At 36.5% G+C, this 24,000-nt stretch overlaps 1 protein-coding gene across 1 annotated transcript in view; it reads right to left on the bottom strand.

Moving 5' to 3' along the window:
* Window positions 1–24,000, bottom strand: part of LOC115214893 — a 142,568-nt gene that overhangs the window by 73,604 nt on the left and 44,964 nt on the right. Inside the window, exons 8-15 of the mRNA XM_029783924.2 lie at window positions 22,014–22,329; window positions 17,979–18,149; window positions 15,053–15,148; window positions 13,114–13,215; window positions 10,767–10,883; window positions 8,488–8,729; window positions 4,790–5,049; window positions 434–667 (exon numbers count right to left, since the gene is read on the bottom strand). Of these exons, the coding sequence (XP_029639784.1) occupies window positions 434–667; window positions 4,790–5,049; window positions 8,488–8,729; window positions 10,767–10,883; window positions 13,114–13,215; window positions 15,053–15,148; window positions 17,979–18,149; window positions 22,014–22,329 (1,538 nt within the window). The remainder of the gene's footprint in view (window positions 1–433; window positions 668–4,789; window positions 5,050–8,487; window positions 8,730–10,766; window positions 10,884–13,113; window positions 13,216–15,052; window positions 15,149–17,978; window positions 18,150–22,013; window positions 22,330–24,000) is intronic.

Raw genomic sequence — 24,000 nt, forward strand, 5'->3', positions numbered from 1 at the left:
CCTGATTTTTATTTATTCTATTTTATTCTAGGCTCAAGGCCCAAAATTTTTGGGGAAGGGGCTTGTTGATTAGCTCAACTCTGATATGCAACTGGTACTTAATTTATCGACTCCGAAAGGATAAAAGGTAAACTTGACCTTGGCGGAACTTGAACTCAGAATGTAAAAACAGACGAAATACCACTAAGCATTCTGCCCAGTGTGTTAACGTTTCTGCCAGCTCACCGCAAATTTTTGATCACACGGCCACACCTGCACCTTTGCATGATGATGAAACCAGAAGTAAAAATCTCCAACCATTTTATATTTATTTATTAACATCAAAATAGATGACCAGTGGGCCTCCAAATATGTAGAGGTCACTAAGAAATAGCCCAGTGAGGCCAAATCTTAGGTTCTTACAGATCATAAGGAGTATTACAATTTGACTTACCATACATCTTGACATGTACATATCCTTTAGGAATGAATTCTTCAGGGAAGTTAGCAACATCCAACAGCTTAATTAGCTCATTAACGATATCATCATCTGGTAATGAAAACTTGAAATCTTTGGTCTGCTTCTGATCCTTGCTAGTTTCTGTTACTTTGCTCCAAAACATCCACAGTCTCTTCCAAATGGACATTCCTTTGGTCATGTAGATATTCTGGAGAAATTTCTCCATTCCTGTTTGTGTGAAGATATATAGATATATATATATATATATATATAGAGAGAGAGAGAGGGAGAGAGAGACTGTATACAGACATATATACATACATACATACATGTGTACATACATACACACTCACAAACACACATATACACGCACATACATACATACACACACGTGTGTGTTTGTGTGTGCATGTCTGTGTGTATATATGTACGGGTGCATTATGCACATGTATATATGTATGTATATATGCACATGTATTAGTGTGTGTGTGTATGCGTGTGTACGCACGCTTGTGTGTGTGTGTGTGTGTGTGTGTGTGTGTCAGTGAATGTGAAGACATAAGCGGTTATAATTAGTTACTGAATAAGAAGGAAAGAATGATTAGTAAATTAAATAAGAAGAGAAAATGAAATGTAGAGAGAGGGAGAAAGAGAGAGAGAGAGAGAGAGAGAGAGAAGAGAGAGAGAGAGAGAGAGAGAGAGAGAGAGAGAGAGAGAGAGAGAGAGATAGCAGGAGAGACAGACGGATAGAAAGGGAGCAGAGTTCATGAATTTTGCACATCTTCTCAGACGAGTGAGATTGTTGGTACCGATTCCCAGTCTGGAGCATTTGACAGTCTTGAAGAGTGGCAAAAAGAGCCAGCGACGACTTTCAAGTGCTTCCAGCATGACATTCAGCAGCAAAGGCATCCAAGGACCTGGTGATGGTGTTAGCCTGTGGGATATTGAGACATTTTGTTTTTTGCTTGTTTCAGTCATTAGACTGCAGCCACCATGCTGGGGTATGGCCTTAGAAGGTTTTAGTTGAATAAATTGACCTCAGTACTTACTCTACTGGTCTGTCTTACCAAACCGCTAAATTGCGGGAACATAAACAAACCAACACCAGTTATCAAGCAGTGGAAGTGGGGGAGTGCGGGCAAACACAAACACAAGACACACTACTTTCCGTGCCAGTGGCACATAAAAAAGCACCAACAGATCGTGGCCATTACCAGCCTCCTCTGGCCCCTGTACCGGTGGCACGTAAAAAGCAGCCACTACATTCACGGAGTGGTTGGCATTAGGAAGGGCATCCAGCTGTAGAAACACTGCCAGATCAGACTGGAGCCTGGTGCAGCCTCCTGGCTTCCCAGACCCCAGTCGAACCATCCAAACCATGCTAGCATGGAAAATGGATGTTAAACGATGATGATGATGATGATATATATATATATATATATATATATATATATATATATATACACATATATACATATACACATATATGTTGAAATCTTTCAACATCAATGGAAATTGTAGCTGAGATACCAGTGCCGGTGGCACGTAAGAGAACCATCTGAACGTGGCCGTTGCCAGCGCCGCCCCAACTGGCCTCCGTGCCAGTGGCATGTAAAAAGCACCATCCGATTGTGGCCGTTGCCAGCCTCATCTGGCACCTGTGCAGGTGGCACATAAAAAGCACCCACTACACTCTCAGAGTGGTTGGCGTTAGGAAGGGCATCCAACTGTAGAAACACTGCCAGATCAGACTGGACCTGGCGCAGCCTCCTGGCTTCCCAGACCCCAGTTGAATCGTCCAACCCATGCTAGCATGGAAAACGGACGTTAAACGATGATGATGATGATGATGATATATATATAAATATATATATTTATATATATATAAATATATGTGTGTGTGAATGCTGAACAAGGAGAATGAGTGCTCAACACTACATTGGTGGATAGAATTTCTTTTTTCGTCTATTAAGGTTATCATTGGTTTCATGTTAAGAAAAATATCTTAATATCTTAAAGATTCTTCAAGCAAATCACATGGAGCAATGGTGTTTGCCTTAGCATAGCAACTCTAATAACTTGATATTACATAAACTTCAGAAGGCAGAACAAAGCATCAATCAAGTTCACAGCAATGCATTGCATTTTAAAGCAGAAACAACTGTAAGCTACTGAAGTTCATGACATATTTTCCAATTTTTTTGTCCTTTTAATTCAGTTGGTTGGTGCTAGAAAGGGCATCCGGCAGTAAAAACCCTGCCAAAACAGACACTGAAGCCTAGTACCCTCGCCATTACCTGTCAAACTGTCCAGCCCATGCCAGCATGAAAAACAGATGTTAAAGGACGATGATGATATATATATATATATTTTAGCATTTTCAAATTTATAATTCTCGAAATATTATGCTGATGAATGAAATAAATTTGTATAATTCTAATCCAGAAACACGTCCATAATTAATCGTAGACTGTTTGATTTCATTATTTTTTCTTCTTTTTGCCTATGTGAGTTGCAAATATTGTTGTCTGTGGAGTCATATTTGTAGTTAAAAGAATTAGCTCTTTTTGGCTGCTATTTCTAAATTTTCGGAATGTGGTGAAGCAACTTGTTGCTAAACCCTTAATTATATTTATAATTATATAAAAAAAAACTTTTTGTACAAGTTTTTACCAATAATTGTATTTTTCTATACCGAAAATACTTGGTAAAATTTATTAATTTATTAATATTAATTATTAAACTAATAATTCTTTACCCTAAAATTTGTGAAGCATGACTGTCAACACTACTACATGAACCCGAAGATTGCAGAATTCAATGCATGAAAGTACTAGTTCAATCAGAATGAATATTTAACATTCTACTATTTCATTTTATTTTATTCAATTATAATATATTATCTTATAAGATTGTAAATAAAACGTGAAAATCAGACAAGGTTGGAATTCCTTTTATTAATATATATATATATATATATATATATATATATATGACAGGATTCCTCATAGTTTTCATCTACCAAATTCACTCCCAACCAATTAGTTGACCTAGGGCTATTGTAGAAAACACTTGCCCAAGGTGTCACTCAGGGGGACTAAATGTGAAACCAAGTGATTGCAAAGCAAGCTTCATGATCCATACCAGGTCAATAGATTTACTAACCAGTTGTTAAGAAAATATACAAATGCCTGTGTTTCATAATGGTTAACCACTAAACTGTGATATCAGAGTGAAACTGTTTTGTTCATCAGTTCGATTGTTCTTTGTATAATTGCATGATCCAATGACCACAGAGATACAATATTTAAGTTCCTTTAAAAAAGACTAGGAGCAATGGATAAATAGATAGATAGATAGATAGATAGATAGATAGATAGATAGATAGATAGATAGATAGATAGATAGATAGATAGATGGATAGACAGATAGACAGACTGATATAGAGTGAAAGAAAGAAAGACCAAGAGATTGTCTGGAGTAGAGAAAATGAGGTTAAAATAGTGAAAATAATGAAGCAGGGAGAAATATATATATATATATATATTGATTTGGGGAATAATGAATCTCAATAATGTGTGTGTGTGTATTTATATATGTATGTATATGTATATGTATATATATATATATATATATATATATATATATATATATATATATATATATATATATATATACATACATATATATATATAAATATATTTATTTATATATATTATTCAAAATACTTCATGTAAACCCAAAGTTTCTACCTTTAAAAACAAGGAGTTACAACCTTTTTACTTGTGTGATTTTTTGCTACCCTGGTAACTATCTATTCTTTCCATGTTAATTGTTAACAAGGGAAAAATTCACACATCTATATATATATATATATATATATATATATATATATATAGTTGGAATTTACAAAAAAACAAAAGACAAAGACTGGTGTGTAAACAACAAGCAGGTGTATCAGTTTAATACTAGGGAAGGTGAGAAAGTCTTTTATGTTTCGAGCCTATGCTCTTCAACAGAAAGGAACATGAGAAATTAAACAGAGAGAGAATAAAAAGAAAAGCTTTAGTAGCTAGTGGTCAATCATGGTGATGGCTGGACTGAGGTGGTCAGACAGAAGAGCTAGGAAGAAGGGGAAATAATAAAGTAGTGGTGGTCTCAAAACGAAGGTGTGCATGCATGTGAGAGTGTGTGTGTGGAACGGGACTGGTGACCTTGACGTGTGGATGTGTGCATGTATGGATGATGGTGTGGGTGCTGGGAAGCGATCAGTGCTAGTGTGTGTGGGTGGTGTGATGTGGTGTGGTGTGATATATATATATATATAAAGACAGATACCAATCAACTGACCTTCGAGCTCAAAATTAATTTCAATTATTTCTAAGTTGTTCTGTCCGTAGTGTCCTTTTGTACTTATTATCAGATTTCTGGGCATCAGACTCTCAGGGTCATAAACAACACGTGCTTCAAGCTGTCCACCAAATGGATACTGCAGCATGGGTAAGGTAAACGTCTTTGAATAGGAAATATATTTTGAACCTTCCATACTTAGATAGTCTTGGAAATTAAAATTACCATCTTTCATTTCCTCTTTCCAAATCTGTTGACGCCTGCAAAGATAAATATTGTGGAATATATTCTTAGAGAGTTGAAGGTGCAAATAATGTCATCAATCCAAGTCCCTACAAGTTGGGAACCACTTGTTCTCATTACTAGAATATTGCAGATGGACTTCCATACCCCACCCATTAGAGCAGTGTGTTTATATTCTCATAACTTAGCAGTTCAGCAAAAGAGACCGATAGAATAAGTACTAGGCTTGCAAAGAATAAGTCCTGGGGTTGATTTGCTAGACTAAAGGCAGTGCTCCAGCATGGCCACAGTCAAATGACTGAAACAAGTAAAAAAATATGTAGAGAAAGAATAGTTCAAACAAGCTGTGATTTACGTGTATAATCTATAATCTATAATCTATAACACTGCTTAAAACTTCAGACTTATTTCATTCCTCTGCCAGTTCACTTCAATCAGTTGAGTCATGATGTGTGTAGTGCTTTTCAGTTGTTTCATCGCTCCATATCTGAATTGCATGTTTTATTTTTCTTTTCAGAGGCATTTTGATCCCATCATGAATAAAAAAGAGAGAGAATACAGAATATCATCCTTATAGTTCTGAAAACAGCATTTTTCAGGAAAAAAAATTGAAATCTACTTCCCATGAAAGAAAAGTTCAGTGAAAAGGATTAAACAATGAGAAATTTTGATTGTGATTGGAAGTGGACAAAAAAAAAAAAATGCAAATAAAGTCAATTGTAAATGGTGTAATTGTAAAATAGTTGGTTAAACTTTTTGATACTATATCTCTGCTGAAATGCATTGTAATTGCTTCAGTTAATTTTAAAATTAATGAAGAATTTAATGAAATAATTTTGTTGTTATTAAGCTTGTGTTTACCACATAAATTAACATAAAATTATGATGGATGACTTTAATTTAGATTGCTTTAAAATAAGAAATTTGCATCATTAGAACTAGGGGTGGTCTCAGGTGAATTGGTATCAAAAAGATTAAGCCAAATAGAAAGACAGGAAGGGATAGAAAGGAACAGAAAAGTAGTTCTTTTGATGTTTGCCTATACAAGATGGGCTGAAAAGCTCCTGGTTTTCAGTAAATGAAAATACTGGGAGATCAGTTAATTATGATTTTGTTCAACATATTCCCCTTTCAGATTCACTCACTTATTGCAATGGTCCTTCAGTTTTTGTAAGAACTTGAAAGGTTGGGTCTCCAACCAGGGCCTTTCATGATACCCTTAAAGCCAGGAACTTTTCAGTACCCTCTTGTACATCAAGGGACACTACACCCTTCAAAACTTCCATGCTCCCCCAAATTTGCTAACACTACCCCTCCCCCCACTTTTTTTTAATGACTCATTCATTGTCCACTTTCTGTGTACAGTTCAGGCAGTTTGGGCTCCTTTTTCTGATGAGTTGTAGTGCACCTGAGCACTGTATACCATAAGTCCGATAATACTATTAAACCTGGTACAGAGAATAGAGAAGGAAAAAAAATCATTGCTTTGTTAATTAAAGCTATCAGGGAAAATTAATACATTTTCTTTTTTTTTTAAGTAATTATGACACTTCGGGTGGATGAAATTGGATTTAGGACGTTGTTGTGTATTTTCATACATTTTGACAAATTTTTGATACTTTTATAAAAAAAAAAAAAAAACTCTTAGCAATTTTGAAGTGACCTTCCAGTAACTCATAGTTGATGAGTTGACCTGGACAACAACAGATTCAGAAATCCATGAAGATAACATATTAGGATGGCCCAGATGAAATCCAGAGATGTGATTTGATATTCATAATACAGTAACTCTCAATCTTTATTTGGCTCAGTTGTAAAATCAGGAGTGGTAAATAAATTAGAGACGTCATAAAATGGAGAGGGATTTACCCTTTAGCATTTAAATCTGCCATATCTGGTCAAAACATTCTGCATAATTTATGTTCAAATTGGACAGATCTGGCCTCTCACACCTACCCTATAATGTCATTCTAAAAAAAATAAATAATCACATCATTGAAACCTTGAAGCACAATTAATTCAAAACTTCATAAATAAATAAGCATTGCATTTCACAGAGCAATCTGAATGCTAACAAGTTAAGGGAATTTATAAACAGATGATTTCATATTGATTTCAAATTTTGGCACAAGGTCAGTGTGTTCAGGAGAGGAGTTAAGTCAGTTAAATCAACTCCAGTACTCGACTAGTGCTTATTTTATCAACCTTGAAAGGATGAAAGGTGAAGTCAACTTCAGTGGCATTTGAACTCAAAATGTAAAGACAGACAAAATGTCACTAAGCATTTTGGCCGACATACCAATGATTCTACCAGCTCACTGCCTTTAGATGATTAAATAATGATAAAAATAGTGAGCAAGAAAATTGATGACTGAAAATCAATTAGATGAGGAGATAATGACCTGTTGAGGTGTTACCTGGGTCAATAAAGCAGAATGAGAAGAAAGGTATAGAAAAAGAACATAGATATCAAATCTTTAGCATTTGAACTGGCCATATTTGGCCCAAATATTCTACCTCTTCTTGTTCAAACTAGCCAGGTCTGGCCTCTCAAGTGAACAAGGAATGAGTCATTTAAAAAAAGTAGGGGGCGGATGTCAGGTGCAGTGTTAGAAAATTTGGAGTAGCATGGAAGTTTTGAAGGATGTAGTGTCCTTTGATGTACAAGGGGGTGCTGAAAAGTTCCTGGCTTTAAGGGTATCGTGCAAGGCTCTGGTTGGAGATCCAACCTTTCAAGTTCTTTTACAAGGCTTACAAAATCTGATAGACCATTGCAATAAGTGTGTAAATCTACAGTGTCCCTTCTAAAAATATACAGTCATATCATCAATATTTCGAAGCTATGAGATAATGTATGATCAATTCAAAACAATGTGAATAAATACCGTAAATCCTCGAGTATAGTCCACTCTTGAGTATAATACGCAGGGGATTTTTAGGAGGCTGTACCTCTGAAAAACCTAAACCTTGTGTATAATACGCACTCCTTCTCTAACTTGAGTCAAGGAGGTCTGTATAACGTCCTTGGTTTGTAAAACTGTATACGGTAACGTCCTTTATTATTATTGTATATTTAACATAATGCAAACGTGTAGCTTTTTTGTGCATTTTGTTTGCGGAAAATAAAGAAATAACAGTAATAATAGTAATAACATTTAGTAAATGTTGCTTACTGCAAGTTATGGATGATTCTTTTATGACTTCATTGCTTTCAGGCTTAGCTTAAGGTATTTTCATGCCTGGCATCACAAAATGTGTCTGAATAAACATTGCCAGACAGCAAATAGAGACTCGGACATTGCTTAGAAAATAATTTTCTTTTTTAACCTCGTATATAGTACGCACTAGGGATTTTGACCTTTAAATTTTGGGGAAAAAATGCGCATTATGCTTGAGAATTTATGGTAAGTGTTGCATTTGACAGAATAATCTGAATGCTAAAGGGTTAAACTTACTTCTCTAATTTCTTATCTTCAGACTGCAGGATACCTTTAATGTAGGTTTGCATGAAAACTTTCATTTCCTGTATCCTCTCTTTTTGGATCCATCCCACCAAGAATTTGGTTATCTCTTTCTTTTCACATTTATCCAAAACGAGGAAAGCTTCTGTTCGAATACTAACGGAATCATAGTTGTCTTTCAGTAAATTTTTCATTGCTGCTTCAATGGCTGGATCACAATCCATTTCTTTCAGAGCCTGTCTCAAGAAAAAACAAATACAAACAGTTATTTTCGCATATCAAGAGAAACAGTGAAATAAGACGCAGTATGACAAGAATTACTTATTCTAAATTTTTTTTTATTTTTCCTCTGGGTTTTGTTAGTAAATGTCTAAGCAACAATCTGGATAAGCTGAGATTTTCAAAAAAAGAAGTCAACCAGTTAATTAACCCTGTACAAAAACAATCAGTAATTGGAACAGTAAAACTATGCAAGACTTTTCTCAAGTTTAACATGTTAATTTATTTTTGCAATTTACAATCCAAAAATGAAGCATTGTACTTTTGTTAGAAACCAGCTCCCTCCTCAGAGGAAGATTTCAAATAATGAAAAAGCAGAAGAAAGCATACCGTAAATCCCCGAGTATAGTCCACTCTTGAGTATAATACGCAGGGGATTTTTAGGGGGCTGTACCTCTGAAATACCTAAACCTTGTGTATAATACGCACCCCTTCTCTAACTTGAGTCAAGAAGGTCTATATAACGTCCTTGGTTTGTAAAACTGTATACGGTAACGTCCTTTATTATTATCATTGTATATATAACATAATGCAAACGTGTAGCTTTTTTGTGCATTTTGTTTGCAGAAAATAAAGAAATAACAGTAATAATAGTAATAACATTTAATAAATGCTGCTTATTGCGAGTTATGGATGATTCTTTTATGACTTCATTGCTTTCAAGCTTAGCTTAAGGTATTTTCGTGCCTGACATCACAAAATGTGTCTGAATAAACATTGCCAGACAGCAAATAGAGACTCGGACATTACTTAGAAAATAATTTTCATTTTTAATCTCGTATATAGTACGCACTAGGGATTTTGACCATTAAATTTTGGGGAAAAAATGCAGATTATACTCAAGGATTTACGGTACATACATACATACATACGTACATACATACATACATACATACATACATACATACATACATACATACATACATATATACATACATGCAAAAATACCCTGTTGTTAATGTTGAAATTCCAATGAAGGAGACTTGAATCTAGGTTAGAAACTGATTCTTTCTCTATTTGCAAGAAATCTTGAAATAAAACTGAATTATGACATACATACATGCATACACACATACATACATACATACATACATACATACATACATACACACATTCATATACGTCCATCATCAATACATACATACATACATACATACATACATACATACATACATACATACATACATACATACATACATACATACATACATACATACATGCATACATACATATATACATACATACATATATACATTCATACATTCACACATTCTAGTTTATTTAGATATGCGTATTATATTCTGGTGGCTAAAATGGCTGTCGCCAGGAAGGGCCCCTGACTATAAAATACTATAAACACTATACAACAAGAGAAAAAACACAATGATGATATTTCGTTTTGGGATTTGGTTTGCAAGATTCTTCATATGAGTTTGTGTGTTGAAGCATATTCTGTTGTGTCTGGAGAGAGTAATATTTTTTGTGCCTTATAATTTAACACACTCATCGGTAAAATTTCCACTTATTTCTTATTTTTATTTTCCTAAAACTTTCGTTGCATCTTGCAACCTTTTCAATAGTCTTGACTATTGAAAGGGTTGCAAGACGCAACCAGTGAGTATGTTAAATTATAAGGCACAAAAAGAAAATGACTCTCCCCAGACACAACAGAATGATGATATTTAACCCTTTTGTTACCATATTTCTGTCGAGATACTCTGTGTTACTTTCAATTAATTTTAAATATAACAAAGAATTTAGTAAAATAACTTAGTTATCAAAAAGCTAATGTTAGGAACATAAATTGTGACTAAGGTTTAGGGGAAGATTTTAATTCAGAACTTTTGAAAAGAAGACATTTATACTACAGAGCCAGAGGCAGTTTGAGCCGGGTTGGTATCGAAAGGGTTAAACACCCTTGTCTCAATGTGTATGCTGAGTCAACAGAAATCTGTTGGAAAAATAATAAATGACTAGAAACCCATTCAACTTACCCGAATTGCTGATTTGCGCATTGCTAAACTATGGTGGGTACTCTCTGCACATTTTATAATATCTGGAATTATCTTTCTGTAAACGTTTGGAACCAGAGGTCCAAGGTTTTCCAAACCCTACAAAAAGAAAAACAGAATATTTAGAAACAAAATAATTTTAATCAATCACAGAAATAAGCGATTGCATGGTTTCTGTGTGTGTGTGTGTGTGTGTGTGAGTGAGTGTGTGTGTAAAGATAGATGTAGATATAGATATATGCATATAATATATTCATACATACATTGTGAAGACACATGGGTCAGTGGTTATGGTGTTACACTAACAATTGCGAGATCATGGGTTTGATTCCCAGATTGGGCATTGTAAGGTGTTCTTGAACAAAGCACTTCATTTCATGTTGCTCCATGATCGTTTCATCATCTGACATGTGGCACATAGCACCCGTATGGGTAATGTTGATTTGATGGAGGGAGTGAGCTTATGTGTACACAAACACTTGATTACTAATCATCTATGTAGCTGTTCGTCAAGAAACTGCTGAACTCTCATACATCATCTGATGATGAAAGAGTCCATGAGATATATATATATGTATATATATATATATATATATATATATATATATACATACATATATATATACATATATATATATATATACATATATATAGATAAGAAAGTTGGTTTGTGAAAGCACGTGGTTGGATATATAGAAAATAGTAAAAAGTGAAAAAACTACAGAAGGCTTAAAGGTTAAAAAATATATATTTGCGTCAATATGTCTGAAGAATATTAAAAAATTTTTTTTTCCTTACAATGACATAATTTTGAAGAAAGACCGGTTTCGCGTTTAGCTTTTCAAATTTCTTACGACGTTCAAATTTCTTACATATATATATATATATATATATATACATATATATATATATCTATATAATATATATATATATATATATATATATATATATATATATATAACACACATATATATACATATATATATACATATATTCAAATAAGAATTAGAAGCAGCTCAAGTCTTGTAAAAGATATCAAACACACATAACACATATACCTAATGTATGTGCTTTACTAGTTTGTCGGTTGGCTGTGATTTGAAGCACTGGAAATGACTCAACACACCAGTTTTTAAAATACCTGAAAGTCAGTCATAGACAGGTGAGGAGTGATGGACATCGATGTTTCGTCATTTTTGTGACTTATTAACGTCATGTACCTGAACTGGACCTGAATAGTCTCTCTATGACAATATGTAAAAAAAATGGTAAAGATCCTCTTTGGTCATGAATGACCATGAGATTGCATCTAGAAAGTTATCTTCCAAGGCACAAGTCCAGGCAAGGTTGTTTATGAGAGACCAGCAGCCACCCGTACATACCGGCTTCCTCTCTCCAAAACACTGATGTTATCCAAAGGAGAGGCAAAGGCCAATACAGCTTGGCACCAATGACATTACAACTCATTTCTACAGATGAGTGAACTGGAGCAATGTGAAATAAATTGTCTTGCTCAAGAACACAACACACAGGAATCGAACTCACTACTTCATGATTGTGAGCCTGATGCCTCTAACCACTGAGCCATGCACCTTCACTGTATGTAAAATGGTGTAAAAATCACCTGCTGGTATTCCCGAACAATACACATGTAGAGGCAACAAGTTGGCAGAAATGTTAGCACACTGGGCGAAATGTTTAGCGGTATTTCATCTACCGTTACATTATGAGTTCAAATTGCACCAAGGTCGAATTTATATTTCATCCTTTCGGGGTCAATTAAATAAGTACCAGTTACACACTTGCTGTAATTGCTTAATTGACTTATTTGCTGTAATTAAGTTATTCCCTTTGTCCTTGTTTGTCCCCTCTGTGTTTAGTGCCCCCTGTGGGCAATAAAGAAATAAATACACATGTAGAAATAAATTCAAACATGAATCAAAAGCAGTGCAATATCAAACACACATACACAATGTATGTGCCTGGCTAGTTTGTCGGTCAGCTGTGATTTGAGGTGTAGGTGATGACTGTCTCAAAGTGCCGGGTGTTAAAACATCTGAAAGTCAAATGGATGTATTTGTGTGTGTGTGTGTGTGTACGCATGCGTGTGTAGGTATGTGTGTGTGTGTATGTGTGTGCGCGCGTGCATGTTAGGTAGAGGTGAGAGTGGGAGAAAGAGGAAGAAGAGGAAAAAGATAGAGATAGGGAGAAAAAGAAAGACAAATAATTTTCAAACTGTTCTATGTCTTTGATTCCACAATTTTTTTCCTTTCAGTTTCGTATTTTCTAAACCAAGAGAAAATAACAAACAATAGCAGAAAAATCCTACCTTTAAAATCCAAATGGTATTAATTTCATCCTTGTCACTATGGCCATATTGGTTGAGTGTCTGGTGATAGAAGTCAAGGGTCTCATACACAGGATTGTTGGGCTGAAAATCAATAAAACAACACAGTCATTTTAAGGGTTATCTAGTAGAACTGACCCTTTAACTCAACTGCTTTCTAAATAAAGAACAATATAGAGATATTGTTATATTTCAGGATGGTCAGTTTTCACTCGTTTATTACTGTTCTTATTCTAACTGATGTCCATTATCCAGAAATCTTTCATCACACATCTAAGACCTCTTCAGCGACACTTTCCATCCTCATGTATTCTCCTCCTCCACTTAGTCCATTCTACCCTTCTATGATGGGTATCCTTATCTATGTATGTGTTTGTGTCTATATCTGTGCATCTGTGTGTGTGTGTGTGTATGTGTGTCTGTGTGTGTCTGTGTGCATCTCTGTCAACACAAATTCATAAATGTAATATAGAGATAACTAAAGTAATAATTCTACAGTGAGTTGGTTGACCCCTTTGGAAAAAATGGATGGCCAGCAATATCCCTACCTGTAGAGGTAGATGTTACGAGAGGGTACTGCAAAGTTCCTGGCTTTAAAGGAAACTCCACCTTCTGAGTTCTTTTACAGAGCTCAGAAAAACTGAAGAACCATTACAATAAGTGTGTGAATCTGAGAAGGAAATATGTTGAATAAAATCATAATTGATCTTGTAGTTTCTTTTACCTAAAGTCAGAACCTTTTCAGCATTCCTTCGTAAGAAGATTTGTTGGAACCAGGGTTCACTCAATGCTAAGTACGCTCAGACTAGCTGTAAAGGATTAAAAGGATGCTGCATGTTGCCAGAAAATTGTTGCAACTTGCTGAGAAAGCAAGCCACTCCTCATCACAGAGTTGGAGTGGTGCAGCAAGAAGTAGCATTAAGAAACAATCTGACTAGAGTCATAACATCTGGCCAAGAGGTGTTACATCTAGCCAAGAGTCACAACATCTGGTCTAGAGTCACAACATCTGGCCTAGAGTCACAACATCTGGCCAAGTGGTGCAATATTTAACTTAATAGTGATTGTGCTGTTGTGCAGGGGTTTTGTCACTTACATCAGTGGATGGCCCAGGCTAGTTCTGGTGGTATGGTGGGTGGAGCTGAAACACCTAAAATGCTGCTTTCCTGCCTGATAAGACATCAATGCTTGCATTTGGTAAAGGAGTACAGCAACACTCTCAACACACAAGTGTTTCCCTTAAAATGTTGTAATTTAGCCCAATTTTAGTCTTAATCCAGCAGACCAATGATCAATGGTCACAACTGTTTCATTTTTTTTTTTACCTTTTCAGACATATGTTGGCCTATAACATCTAAAGCGTTCTTTACTTTTTAGAACAACAGACTGTAATTTGAGAGAGATTTGGCTACTGTTTCTACCAAACCGAATGTTGAATAGAATCTCTGTCATTTGGTAGTTCAGCAATATATGACTATACCTTGCTAGGTACCTTCAAAAGAGGTTTGTTTGCATTGAGAACTGTCTTCTTAAAATTAACAATATCCATGTGAAAGTAAAACAGATGTTTTAGTTTAGATTAAAGGCTGATGGGATCTCCTATCTGAATATAATCATATCTCTATTTATCTGAGAAGGTAGCCCACCTAATGGAAATATAAGTCTGAAGAGATAATTTTATAAATATTTTATCTGAAATGTCTGTTTATGCCTGAAGTATCTAGAAATAGACTGACCGACTACCTGCAAGTTGGCAACAATCTTAGAACTCCAGAACTTGGGTGAGGGGTGACTCCAACTTTAACTTCAATCCTACCCCACTGTCAAGAAAGATATATACACTTAAATAAAATGAGAATTCTATATCCAATAGAACATTGCAACTGTAAATAAACCAATAACCCAAATATAGAATACTCACCTGTTTTATTTGATGAGGATTTGCTGTCTTGGCATAGGTAACAACAAGATTTGTTAATGTTGTACAACTGTTCAACTTTTCTTTTTTACAAAAGTTCTGTTAAAAGACAACAAAAGATTTCATTATAATTTATCTTGAACCTTTTAGCATTCGGAGTTCTCTGTGAAATGTAATGTTTATCTATTCACATAGATTTGAACCAGTTATGCTTTACCTTGTAGCTTTGAGACTTCAATGATATGATTGTTTATTTTTAGAATGTCATTGTAGGGTAAGTGTGAGAGGCAAGATCTGACCAGTTTGAAGATAAAACAGGTAAAATATTTTGGCCAGAAATGGTGTTTGAATGTTAATGAGTTAAGGCAACGAGTGGCTGACAGGAAACAGTAACAGTGTATCACTATCATTTAATGTTTGTTTTCCATGCTGGCATGGGTTGGAGGGTTTGACAGGAGCTGGACCAACCAGAGAGCTACACAGCCAGGGAGCTGTTCAGCTAGGGAGCTGCCCAGCCAGGGAGCTTCCCAGCCAGGGAGCTGCTCAGCCAGGGAACTTCCCAACCAGCGAGCTGCCCAGCCAGAGAACTTCCCTACCAGGGAGCTATCCAGAATCCAGTTGTTTGCTGAGGCGTGGTTTCTATGGTTGGATGCCCTTCCTAATGCAAATGGCTTTATAGAATATGTTGGATGCTTTTTATGTGCCACCAGCAGTACAGTGATGGATTAAGTGGCTCAATGTTGAAATACATGATACAGTGTTGATGAAAATTGCATAGTGTTGAGCTAACTGTTCAGTGATGGTCTAAATGGTATAAATGGTACATGTTGGAGTAAATGGTACAAGATTACTGTAAATTATGTAGTGTTGGCAAAAATGATGGAAGTTTCTTCCTATCCAAAGAACATGAAGTAGAGTAGCATGCCTTCAAGGGATTATATAAACTGATCTTTGATATTGCATGGCTTTTCTTCTTGTCTGCAATTAGTAGATTTAAAGTGAGAGTTAATCCACACAATCTGATCCCATTCTTTAAATTTGGAGAGGTCTGACTACAGTGCCTCAACTGGTTAAGACAGCTGCAGTGAGCAATAACTTGTAGGTTTTACAATGAAGTGGCCATCTCCTAGGTGGATTGCCTTACAGGGCTGGAGAGCTCCACCTACCCTGGAGTTGCCAGAAGGGCATTGCACTCCACCTACCCTGGAGTTGCCAGAGGACATTGAACCACCTATGGAATTAAATTCCTTGATTTGCTGTTGAGGTTTCCTCTCTTAACATTTTTCATTCCCAAGGCAATGAACATTTGTATTTGTAGTTTCTTCCTGTAATTGCTAATTAACCAATTATTGGAACTCTGGCAGATGCTATTCCTCTGGGTCAGAGTAAGCATGTGAACAATAGTAGCCATGAGGCCCAAAATTTTGGAGGAGGGGGCCAGTCAATTAGATTGACCCCAGTATGCAACTGGTACTTAAATTATTGACCTCGAAAGGATGAAAGGCAAAGTCGACCTCGGCGGAAATTGAACTCAGAACATAAAGACAGAAAAAATACTGCTAAGCATTTCACCCGGTATGCTAATATTTCTGCCAGCTTACCTCCTTTGGATGACAGCTTATTAAAGGAGTGCCAAGTTATGCAAGTGAGTGGAACAGGAAGAGCAAGGTAAAACGAGGTAAAAATGGTTAGGGTTGATCTCAGTATGCTGAACCATGCAAAGGGAGATAACAAAGGATAAGGGAAAGTGTGGCAAGAAGCTTTGATAGGACTGACCTATACAACCCACGCCAGCATGTAAAAATAAAAATAAAATATAAAATGGTGATGAAGATGACAATGCATATTATACCATTGGCTTTCTAGCAATCTAATTATGTGTCAAGATGATGACTTCTTACTGAAAACAATGGTTAGCTGTTATCTGTTGGGAGGGTCATTATGCTAATAATAAACACACACACTGGTTCTGTTTCACTTCTTTATTGTTTGTTTATTTGTCAATTGGTTTAATTATTTAATCCATTTACTAATCAGTTGCTTGGTTAATCAATATATCAGTCCTTTTGTCGCCATTTGTGACCTCTCCAATAATATGCCCCACAAATGGCAACAAAAGCACTAATAAGTGGCACTTCATTGGTTACAATGATAAATGTCCAAGTTGATCTGATCAATGGAACAGCGAGCTCATGAAGCTAATGTGCAAGTGGCTGAGCACTCCACAGACACATTTACCCTTAATGTAGTTCTCAGGGAGATTCAGTGTGACACAGAATGTGACAAGGCTGGCTCAGGTACAACTCAGTGTTGCCAGCTGAGTGGACTGGAGCAACATGAAATAAAGTGTCTTGCTCAAGGACACAACATTCCACCTGGCATTCAACTCATGACCTTACAATCACGAGCTAAAACACCTAACCACAAAGCCATGCAAATGACTATGACAAATCTAACAGATTGATTGATTAACCAAAAAATTAATCAAGCTATCTATTAGTTAATTGGTTTAGTAATTAACCTATTGACAAATAAAAGGACTGAAATGGAACCAGTGTGTGTATTTATTGTTGGTACAATGATCTTCTTGAAATTCAAAAACAAAAGTATTTTAACACAGAAGTTCACATCAAAAACCTTGCAAACAAAAACAAATTAGCTGATAATCATTAAAATATTTGGTGAATTCTCTTTCAAAGCATAGTTTGTAACTCCTGGAAATGATAGTCTAATGAGTATGGAAAACACCAGTCGTTATTTAGAGCAGAACAAGAGGGAAAGCTTGTCACATGTTAAATATTATTATTTCATATCTTTTCCAACTTTTGCTTTGTGCAGAAAGATAAACATTTATTTTAGCCTGTTCCAAGCACCTGCTTCATGTAACAATGCACAGAGTGTTTATATGAACAAATAAAATATATCTTACCAGTAAATCATTGAGCATCTCTTCATCAACATCGGAATAGAGGTTCAGATTGAGTAAGAAGTTATTCTTTTTCCATTCAGTAAGTTTGGCCAAGTTTTTCACAACAGCTTTAATACATTTCTTCTCTCCGCAGTTACTTAGGACATCAATATATATTATCTCCTTCAAAGCCTATTAGTGGCAATAATAATAATAATCATCATCGTCATCATAATTATCATTAATAATAATAATAATAATAATAATAATAATAATAATAATAATAACAATAATAATAATAATAATAATGATAATAATAATGATAATAATAATAATAATAAGGATGATAATAATAATAATAATAATAATAATAATAATAATAATGATAATAATAATGATAATAATAATAATAATAATAATAATAATAATAATAATAATAATAATAATAATAATAATAATAATAATAATAATAATAATAATAATAATAATAATGATAAAAAAAATACATAACAAAAACACCAGGACTTACAAACACATATAACATACAGAAAATTGCACTACTAGGCACTGCACACATCCTACGCAGAACACTTTCCATACAATAACCATCAGAGCATCACAACAAATCACAACACATACCCAAGGCACACAGAGCTGCACTCGGTAGTGAAGTGAAAGCACGCTATAAAAATAAAACTACTGAATAATAATGATAATAATAATGATAATAATAATAATGATGATGATATTAATAATGGTTTCAAATTTTGGCAAAAGGCCAGCAGGTTTTGGTGGGAGGGGATAAGTCGATTAAATTAACTTCAGTACATAATTGGTACTTACTTCATTGACTCCAAAAGGATAAAAGGCAATGTTGACCTCAGCAGCATTTGAACTCAAAGACAGATGAAATGCCACCAAGCATTTTGCCTGGTGTGCCAATGATTCTGATTGTCCAGTCCTTACATATTCAGATATATTATCACAGACACGAATAAGTCAATAAGTAGAAGAACTTAAGTTACTTTGCAAAATCACAAGAATGGTTGTGTGGTTAAGAAGCTTGATTTGCAACTATGAACTTTCAGGTTCAGTCCTACAGTGCAGCACCTTGGAAAAGTGTCTTTTTTTCTATAGCCAAAGCCTTGTGTCTGAATTTAGTTGATGGAAACTTTGTGGGAACTCATACTATACATATATTTGAATTTATTGTATACTATATATTGCTGTTATGTGTATGTATGTACATATATATGTATGTGTGTGTGTATCTGTATATATATATGTATGTGTGTGTGTGTATCTGTATATATATGTGTGTGTGTGTGTGTGTGTGTATATATCTTTTACTCTTTTTCTTGTTTCGGTCATTTGACTGTGATCATGCTGGAGCACTGCCTTTAGTCGAGCAAATCAACCCCAGAACTTATTCTTTGTAAGCCTAGTGCTTATTCTATCAGTCTCTTTTGCCAAACCACTAAGTTATGGAGACGTAAACACACCAGCATCGGTTGTCAAGCGATGTTGGGGGACAAACACAAACACACAAACTAATACACACACTGGTTATGTGGGCTTTGGCCTAGCCACCCGCATTGTAAACCAGGTAGTTCATAATGGAGTCATACCCAATGACTGGCGTAGCAGCACCATAGTCAACTGCTACAAGGTTAAGGGTGATGCTCTAGATAGAAATAACTACAGGGGTATTAAACTGTTGGATCAGGTGATGAAGGTCACAGAGAGGGTCATAACCCATCTCATTAGGGAGAGAATTTGCTTAGATGAGATGCAGTTCAGTTTTGTGCTGGGTAGAAGCACCACTGATGCTATATTCCTGGTCCGACAACTGCAGGAGAAGTACCTAGCTAAAGATAAACCCCTCTACATAGCTTTAGTGGACTTGGAGAAAGCCTTTGACAGGGTCCCCCGATCCCTTATCTGGTGGTTGATGCAGAAACTGGAGATTGACGAATGGCTAATAAGGGCTGTACACACCCTATACAGAGAGGCTGTCAGCAAGGTTAGGATTGGCAACGAATATAGTGAAGAATTCTGGGTAGAAGTAGGTGTACACCAAGGCTCAGCCCTCAGTCCCCTTTTATTCATCATAGTCCGCCAGGCAATAACAGAGGAATTCAAAACAGGTTGCCCCTGGGAGCTCCTCTGTGCTGATGACCTGGCTCTCATAGCAGAATCACTACCGGAACTAGAAAAGAAATTTCGGGTGTGGAAGCATGGGTTAGAATCAAAGGGCCTTAGAGTAAATGTAGCAAAGACCAAAGTTATAGTAAGCAGAAAGGCGAACTCAGCACACACCCCCTCAGGCAGGTGGCCCTGCTCGATCTGTAGGAAAGGTGTAGGTAGAAACTCCATAAGATGCACCCAGTGTAAGCTATGGATGCATAAGAGGTGCAGCAACATCAAAGGGAAATTAACTGATAAGATAGCTTTCATGTGCGGCAGATGCACAGGGACAATAGACACCACAGATACTCAGAAAACAGATTCCATCACACTCCAGGGGGAGAAACTCGAAGTAGTTGATAGTTTCCGCTACTTGGGTGACCAAGTTAGTAATGGAGGTGGATGCTCAGAGAGTATCACCACTAGAATACGAATAGCCTGGGCAAAGTTCAGAAAGCTTCTACCCCTACTGGCAACAAAGGGTCTCTCGCTCAAAGTGAAAGGTAGATTGTATGATGCATGTGTGCAAACTGCCATGCTTCACGGTAGTGAAACATGGGCTGTGACTGCAGAGGTCATGTGTAGACTTGAAAGGAATGAAGCTAGCATGATCCGCTGGATGTATAATGTCAGTGTGCGTGCACTACAGAGGGTAAGCACCCTGAGAGAAATGCTGGATATAAGAAGCATCAGATGTGGTGTGCAAGAGCGACGCTTGCGATGGTATGGTCATGTACTGTGGATGGATGAGGAGAGATGTGTGAAGAAGTGCCACTCCCAAACAGTTGAAGGTATCAGGGGGAGAGGTAGACCCAGGAAGACATGGGATGAGGTTGTCAAACATGACCTCAGAGCGTTGGGCCTCACTAAGGCAATGGCGAAGGACCAAGATCTCTGGAGATGTGCTGTGACTGCAAAGATCCGGGCTGCTTCCTGCACCAGTTCCGCATAGCCCCTTCCCATTCAAAGTACCATGGATTCCAGAACATCTCGTGCTTGAGGAGACCTGTTGAGTCAAGTACATGAACATCGAAATAAATATCAATGGAAATAGTAGTTGTGATACCTGTGCCGGTGGCACATAAAAAGCACCATCTGAACGTGGCCGTTGCCAGCGCCACCTCGACTGGCTTCAGTGCCAGTGGCACATAAAAAGCACCATCTGAACGTGGCCGATGCCAGTGCCACCTTGGCTGGCTTCCGTGCCAGTGGCACGTTAAAAGTACCAACAGATCGTGGCCATTACCAGCCTCCTCTGGCCCCTGTGCAGGTGGCACGTAAAAAGCACCCACTACACTCGCGGAGTGGTTGGCGTTAGGAAGGACATCCAGCTGTAGAAACACTGCCAGATCAGACTGGAGCCTGGTGCAGCCTCCTGGCTTCCCAGACCCCGGTCAAACCGTCCAACCCGTGCTAACGCGGAAAACGGACGTTTAATGATGATGATGATGATACTATGGGCTTCTTTCAGTTTCCGTCTACCAAATCCACTCACAAGGCTTTGGTCGGCCTGAGGCTATAGTAGAAGACACTTGCCCAAGGTGCCACGCAGTGTGTGTGTGTGTGTGTGTGTGTGTGTATGTGTATGTATATGTTTTTGTGTGTGTTTTTGTACCCCACTACCACCACCACTATATGACAACTGGTGTTGGTTTGTTTACATCCCTTTCACTTAGCAGCTCAGTAAAACAGAATAACAGAATAAGTACTAGGCTGAAAAGTTAAGTACTGGGGGGGGGGGTATTTGTTTAACTAAAAACCTTTCAGGGTGGTGCCCCAGTATGGTCGTAGTCCAATGACTGAAACAAATGAAAGACATAAGATGAGAAAAATCTTAGAAAATTAGAATAACAAAGGAGATCAACTCACAGCAATTCCTAATCGACATTGGTCATCACTGCGAGGGCAATTACTGAACTTAGAAAACACTCTTTCAAGAGTTTTTTCATCTGTGCTTCTGGTCATTTTAATTAAATTAAAAAAATGCCCTGACATCGTATTCAGTTCATCATTCTCATAAGCATCAACAGTTTTATCCAACTCTTCAACTATTTCCGAAACACTTGAAGGGTTTTCTATTTTGTCAGCTTCAAATTCAAAAGGCAGGGCTGTTTTCCGAACTGAATCTGTTGGTAATTTCAAATTTGATTTTCCTTTCGCTACTTTCTTCAATACTAAAGATTGGCTGAATGAATAAAAAGAAAGAAATTAATTAGAAATAAATAAAAAATAACATGGAAGTTCAAAATCAGAAGAAACAAGAAAATTGCAGCAAAGCTGCGCAATAGTAGTGCCAGACGTGGTATGCAGACCGCCATAATCATTTAATTAATGTTTTAAAAGTGATCAAACAAAAATCACACACACATAGATATACACACATATATGTATGTATATATACAGTTGCGGCCAAAATGTTCAGAACGGAATTGTTTTCGTCTGAAAAGTAAGTATAAGTTTTCATCAACGTAGTTTTATATTCTATATTTTTTCAGACAATAAATACAATATTAATTGTTATTGTCTGAGATTTTGGTGTAATTTGGGAGGATAATACAAAAGTTATGGATGATTTAGTGATTAACTGCAAAACCCATCGCGGCCAAAATGATCAGAACGGTTGAAAAAATAACAAAATAATCAAAAATGACAGAGAATACTGGAATTATTTAATATTTAGTGCGAATCCCTTTAGCTTCAATCACACTCTGATATCTTTGACTGCATGAGGAAATTAAATTTTCAAATTCTTGCTGGGTGATCTTATTCCATTCTTCCTGAAGGGCATTCCATAATTGCTCAGTTGTTTTAGGATTTCTGGCTTTCAAACGTTCTCCTAGAATATTCCATACATTTTCAATAGGATTGAGATCTGGGCTTTGAGCAGGCCAATCCATAACAATAACCTTTTCAGCCTTAAGGAAGTTCATGACCACCTTAGCCTTGTGACATGGGGCATTGTCCTGCATGAATATGGGTGGTCGCTTAGTTGAATTTCTCAGCACAGGCAAGACATGATCTTTTACAAGTTGTTTATAAACTCCTGCATTTACCTTTCCATGTAATCGCATCAAAGGGCCCAGACCATCTCCAGATATCATCCCCCAAACCATGACACTTCCTCCACCGAATTTAACACTAGTCTTAAGGCATTTAGGTGACAATTTTTTACCTACTTTTCTACGAACGTACCTTTTCCCATCTGAGCCAAATAACATAAACTTAGATTCATCACTGAAATGAACCGTTTGCCATTTTTCTTGAGACCACAACACATGTTTGGTTGCAAAGGTAAGACGACACTTTTTATTCTTGGAGCTGATCAGTGGCTTCACTGCAGGTGCTCTTGCTTGTAGGTCATGTTCAACTAAACGACGAGACACAGTTTTTCGAGATAAAGTTTTCTTCAATACAATGCTCATTTTCCGAGAAACAGCAGCAGCAGTTTTAAATCTGTCCTTTTTAACCAACTTTACCATAGCACGATCTTCTCTCTTGGTCGTTTTTCTTGGCCTACCTGTAAACTTTCTTGCTTCACACGAACCACAATCATCGTAGACCTTAAGAATACCGTGTACAACACTTTTTGACTTGTTAACAATCTTTGCAATAGATCCAATACTTAAATTATCCTTCCTTCGAAGCTTAATAATCTGCTGACGAATTGGTAACGGAGTAAGAGGAATTATATTAACAAAGTACACTGCAAATATTCTTACCAATGTTTAGTAAACGAACCGTCACGTAAACAAATTCAAAACATTAGAGTTCGCCGGTTAAATATACTAAAACACGGAGTAAAAGCAACCGTTCTGATAATTTTGGCCGCCATGGGTTTTGCAGTAAATCACTAAAT

This window comes from Octopus sinensis, linkage group LG8 (genome assembly GCF_006345805.1).
Source record: "Octopus sinensis linkage group LG8, ASM634580v1, whole genome shotgun sequence".
In the NCBI taxonomy this organism is placed as follows: domain Eukaryota; kingdom Metazoa; phylum Mollusca; class Cephalopoda; order Octopoda; family Octopodidae; genus Octopus; species Octopus sinensis.